At 52.1% G+C, this 5,701-nt stretch overlaps 1 protein-coding gene and 1 pseudogene across 1 annotated transcript in view; both read right to left on the bottom strand.

Annotated features, from left to right (window-relative positions):
- Positions 1-1,504: 1,504 nt before the first annotated feature.
- TRIM26 (tripartite motif containing 26) overlaps positions 1,505-5,701 on the bottom strand; it is a 25,382-nt gene continuing 21,185 nt past the window's right edge. Inside the window, exons 6-8 of the mRNA XM_012652971.1 lie at positions 5,334-5,474; positions 5,085-5,117; positions 1,505-2,913 (exon numbers count right to left, since the gene is read on the bottom strand). Of these exons, the coding sequence (XP_012508425.1) occupies positions 2,231-2,913; positions 5,085-5,117; positions 5,334-5,474 (857 nt within the window). The 3' untranslated portion in view covers positions 1,505-2,230. The remainder of the gene's footprint in view (positions 2,914-5,084; positions 5,118-5,333; positions 5,475-5,701) is intronic.
- On the bottom strand, positions 3,133-4,615 carry LOC105817293 (annotated as a pseudogene).

Below are 5,701 nucleotides of genomic sequence, written 5' to 3'. Positions count from 1 at the left end.
CGAATACCTAATCAGTTATGACCACAGTGAAAGGATGAGGATGGGTGGGAAGAGAGTGTTTGTGTGTGTGCTAAGGGACGGAGAGCAGAGGGCTAAATCTTCCTTCTCCACCACGGGAAATCAGAGGATAAGGCCCCAAACTCAAGTTATTTAGAAAAAATGAAGGTAAACACCAAAATAGTCTGCCAAAAAGGATGAACTGGGTCTCTAGGGAGAGGAATGGGGCAGGGGAATGTTCTTTTTTGTAATAAGCATTGTAGAAATAGTTAACCATATGTGCAAGTATAGTTCATAAAAAACTAAAAAAATATGACTACAAAAAATACAAATAAAAAACTTAAATGAGTCCACAATGAGAGTATAGGGCGGAATATGCTCTTCGCCTGTAGGGTAATCTTAGAGGTAGTCATGCACAATCTCCCTTTTCCATCTGTAAGATGGTAATTTTTTAAAAATCAGAAAGGACAGACAAAACAGTTGAAGGTGTTAGGAGACAAGACTGAATCTCTGTAGTTCTGTTTCCTTGGGGACACTGCTTGTTTTCCAAGGAAGGATTCTGGGTGTGCCACGCTGGATGTCACCCCTCCCAAGGAGGCTCATCACGTGCTCCAACACGCTGGCCCTAGCCAAGGGGCTCCACTGCAGGAGGGAGAAAGCGGTGGGGCCATGCAATGGCTGGTCTGCGTCCCATGGGAGGCTCTTTTCTGAGGACTTCCAGAAATGACAGCATGTATGTAAACAGAGGACAGAAAGCAAAGTCCCAGAGTTCTAGTCATAGAAGAAAAACCCTGGGCTGCTGCTATCAATGGAATCTCTTTGTACGCAGATTGAGGTCTGGGGACATCCGAGTTATGTGCATACATACATATCACCAGGCTGTTTATTCAACAAGTCTCTACTGAGCACCTACCCCATGCCCAGCGCTGCACCAGGCCCCTGGAGAATGCAAGGTAAGGTTTGGCGTCCGCCCGCTAGGAGCTTACAAAACTAGGGGCAGAGATAAGATGTACATGTGACTGAAGCAGCATGTGACACATACAAAGTGGGCAACTCCAAGACAGTGTGGCGGCTAAGAGACCACCAAGACCCAGAACTGTCGTAGTCGTCTCCTAGAGCAGGGGAGGAGTTACATGAGGGGCGGCAGAGTGCTTGCAATGGGCAAGGTCGAGGCTGGGCGTCGATCCGGCGGGAGCAGGGAGCCTACCTGCACAGAGGCCAGGACTGGGGACACCTTGCTCCCTCTCTTCACACTCCTGCCGCCCTCCTCTCCTCTCCCCACACTGCCTGGCTGCCCATCCCCACTCCCTCTTAGGAAAGTGGAACCTCGATGCTGAGTAGGGCCAGGGACAGAAGCTTAATACCCTCCCGGAGGCAGAGGAGCCTTTGCTGCACTATTTGCCCTGGCGTTCTTAAATGTGCTGATCAAGAGCAGGATGTGCTAGATTGTTTTAAAAACTCCCCTCACAAGGAACAAGCCAGAGAGATAATTTATTGATCACTGATCACACCTATTAGCCCAAAGCCACATGTATCTAGGTCCTTCCCCCAAGACCATAGATGGTTCCAGGGATTTTGGCTATGGAGAGCTTGTATGCTTGGCCTCCGTTTCAGAGGAACATGAACTCCGCTCTGGACCTCATGAGATGATTCCCACCGGCACTCCAGGCCTTAAATGGTCTAGAAAGCTCAGTGGATTTTCACTGTTTATTTTCAGGATTTTCATGTACGCTAACTCTGAGTTGGGGTCGGGGTAGGTCTGTATAAAATACCAGGGAAGGTGGGCAACAGAGATCTGGGCAAGGGGGAACCTACAAGGTTTGAGGACAGCGAAATGGTCTCAGGCGTAATTGACTGGTCTTTCCCAGGTCTTGCCGCGCTGGGCAAGAGAATGCTGCCTCACTCCGATTCAACGACGACAGTGCAGAGCTGGGGCCAAGGCAGTGGTCAAAAAGGAAAGGAGCCCTCGTGGTCTTCAGGGTGAGAAGTTCCCACAGGAAACCAGCAGGAGGCGGGGAAAGAGTCCAGTTAGGGCAGCACTCGTGGAGCAACAGCACTGAGTGAGGTCTCAGGGCCACGGCGACGGGGAGGCGGCTGGCAGTGGATGTGGGGTCCCTTCTCTCGCCTGCTCCAGGTGCTCAGGCCAGACACCCCTTCCCCCCAGTCAGAGAGTTCTGGAATTCCAGAGAAGTGAAGCATCTGCGGGTGCGGGGCCGGAGACAGGTGTTGGGGCTCAGGGTCTCAGCAGGAGGCGCGTTCCAGGCCACTTGAGCCACAGGAAGGGGACCAGGCGCCGGGTGAAGGTGGCGGTGAAGGTGTAGATGAGTTCCTGCGACTCTGCGTTGGTGAAAGTCACGGTGCCCCCTTCATAATCCAGGGCGATGCCCACTCTCCGGGGCTGCAGCGCGGGGAAGAGCTCGGCCTCGGGGCTGGTGTTGGCCCAGATGCCCGCGGAGGACAGGCGCAGCGCCCACACCCCGTCCTCTGGCCGCAGGGAGAGGTCCCCCTTCCTCTTCACAGAGTCCCTGGCCACACCCACCATGCAGCTTTCCAGAACTTCCTCCTCTTCTTCTTCTTCTTCTTCCTCCTCATCACCCAAGGACTCCTCGTCCTCGTCTGTTTCCCAGTCGTCATATCCATCCCCATAGCCGGCCTCCTCTTCCTCCTCCTCCTCTTCCCCCTCTTCCTCCTCATCCCCCTCCTCTTCGTCCTCAGACCAGCCCTCCCGCTCCACCTCCACTTCCCAGTAGACCTTGCCCCAGGTGAAGCCCTTGCTGCCCAGCACGCCCGGCTCGCAGTCAAACTGCTGGGGGTGCAGGTAGGCGCTCTTGTACAGGCTGCTGTAGGTCACGCACTTCCAGTCCTCCGACAGCTGCAGGTACCCACTGGCCGACTGCGGGTCCAGGGTGACACTCACTGCGGGGACAAGGAAAAAAGTAACAGTGTCACTGTTTTTAAATTATAAGGAATAACGTTTATTTTGATAGTGTTAAACAAAATTAAAATTGCATACATTAGTAACATAACTCGACATCTGGAATTTGGTGTTAAGTGTGACACATTTTCTTGCTTTCCCAGGTTCTGTTAAATCACCATACCAAGACTGCTTTATAAAACGGATGCTGAAATTTAACCTTACTGTTCTCGCTTATGCTCTGATTCCAAACGAAACTTTTCATAAGCTGCTTCTATCTCTCGGTCCACCCCATCATCAATATCATGGATCACCAGCCCCCGATAAATCTGTTCCATCTTCTTCATAATCTGGAGAGCAGTCCTCTCTCTCTCAAGTAATTCCTGATGTTCCTCTTGGTCATCTGGACTGGCCACAGTGAAGGACGACAGCATCAGTTGTGTGATGTTGGTTCATGCATAAAGTAGTCAGGATCGTTTTCAGGTGTTGAAGTTGCATGGACTCTACCCCAGTTACTCAACCGGAGTTCTACCAGCTTCCAGAGTTTCTATTTTAGATCTCTGTGGCAGTTTGCATCTGGGACAACATTTTCGATTCTCTGAATAATTTCTTCCGTATCACTCTTTCCTTTTTCCCTCCAGGCATCTTCTGAAAACCCTGTCAACTTCAGTAAATTTACTGCACAAATCAAGTTATCATCCACATGATTAGAAAAGAGAATATTCGGTCCGGTGCACTGGCTTATGCCTATAATCCCAGCACTCTGGGAGGCTAAGGTGGGTGGATGGTTTGAACTCAGGAGTTTGAGACCAGCCTGAGCAAGAGTGAGACCCCGTCTCTACTAAAAAAATTAGCCGGGTGTGGTGGTGGCGCCTGTAGTCCCAGCTACTCGGGAGGCTGAGGCAGGAGGATCGCTTGAGCCCAGGAGTCTGAGGTTGCTGTGAGCTAGGCTGACGCCACGGCACTCTACTCAGGGCAACAGTGAGACGCTGTCTCAAAAAACAAAAAAAAGGAAAAGAGGGTATTCAGCAACTACCGAAGACCAGCCTGAAAAACATCTGCTCTTGTAACCCGTCCATTCGTTGCCTAGATCTCCAGGTTAAGATAAAGCTTTCCCCAAAAAGAGTACAAACGCATGAAATTGTTTTTGAGTAACCTCTTGCAGCTTGATCTTTAACTTCGCATTTGGTGCAACATCTGAGGAGCGGTGATCGGCAGAAGGCGCCGCCCCGTGAGCTCCGGGTCTGCTGACGGCACAGGTAACCACAGGGGCGGGCTCCCGCGTGAGAGAGCGCGGGACAGACGTGGCCTGTCGATAAATGAGTTCCGCACGTTCTTGCAAAGCACTGTCTGTCGTAACCCAACCACTCAGGGTCTCTGCAAACTGTTCAGTTTCAGTTTCAACACCGCCAGGCTGCTCCGTAAGAAGATTCGAAAAGTCCCGAGCATGCGTGAGGATCACCCTCACAGCCATCCCCAGAGGATTCTGTGTAATCAGAATAACCTGCTCGGGAAACGTGGGGGCATTCACACACAGCCTGGACATTAACGCAGGGGCTACAGCCACCGGGGGTTAGCCTCTGCCGACTCGTAGTTCCGCTGTAAGATTTTATCCTGCCTACTAGGTGGGCTCTCGGGGGCCTGGCTGGCTCCTGGCCGGGCCTGACCCATGTCACGGTTGTCAGCACAGCAAGTGTAAGAGAGGGCTGGGGGCGCCACCAGTCTCCACAGTCCAAGGGGCGCCATTCACATCCTGGCCTACGTGAGCGGTGGCTCTTGGTGGCGTGCAGTGAGCGACCTAACTGCAGGGCTGAGCAGGAGCACAGCAGTGGGGCCTGAGGCAGAGACGGCCTCCGGCCTTAGGCTGCCACTTGCGTTTGCTCAGAACGCAAGAGTCGTGAGGCCCACAGATGAGAGGAAGCTCGGTTACAGGGAAAGGACTGGTGGTACGACCTGTGAGCACAGAATAATCAAACATGGGGCAGAGGAGGGTCGGAATAGCAAGCGGAGGTCTCTGTTGCATTGGTCAGAAAACGCAAGGAGGGAGGGAGCTTCTGGTTTGCAGCTAGAAAATTCTTCCTATTGCAAGGGGCTACCTGGGGCCAAGGGAGCGGTCAGGACGGGGAGTTCTCTACATGTGACATACTTGTGGGAACACCCTTTGGACACTCACCTGTCTTATATTCCAAGTCTCTCAGCAGCTTCCCTGAGGAGAACAAAGGACAAAAATGACCCTCAAGCCCAGAAAATCTGTGGGCCCATTTCTTCCTCAGGCAGTATTGATTTCCTGACAGGGCTCCATCCCCACGACAATAAGCAGGAGACCCTCAGAAGAGTGAGGCTGGAGAATGACAGACAGGACCCTCTGTCTACACGGTGGCCCCACTGTGACTCCCACCTGAACGCTCTCCCCAGCCCTTACCTTGGAATTCCCTCAGGCCTCGCTGGAGAGAAAGGAGCTTCTCTGAGAATTCTCCTGTCCTTTTTTTAACCACCCGCGCGATGGGTTTCCCAATCCAGAACTTCTTCCGTGGGTACCTAAGAAGATGACAGACATCACAGCCTGTTACTTAGCTCTTCTTACTGTTTTGCGTATTTATCTCTCAATCCTCAGGACAATGTTGAAATGGGCAGGAAAAGTATGATTATTCCCAGACAAGTGACAGAGAAATAGGGACCCGAAGACACCAGCTGAGACAAGGCTTAAGACATCGGCAGATGCCACATCCAGAGTGCTCCGTCTCCTCAGCCCCACTTCTAGTCTCTCCACTGTCCCACCTCAAGGAAGGA

The sequence above is a fragment of the Propithecus coquereli genome, unplaced genomic scaffold (genome assembly GCF_000956105.1).
Source record: "Propithecus coquereli isolate 6110/MARCELLA unplaced genomic scaffold, Pcoq_1.0 Scaffold404, whole genome shotgun sequence".
In the NCBI taxonomy this organism is placed as follows: domain Eukaryota; kingdom Metazoa; phylum Chordata; class Mammalia; order Primates; family Indriidae; genus Propithecus; species Propithecus coquereli.
This window is presented reverse-complemented; position numbering and strand designations above follow the sequence as displayed.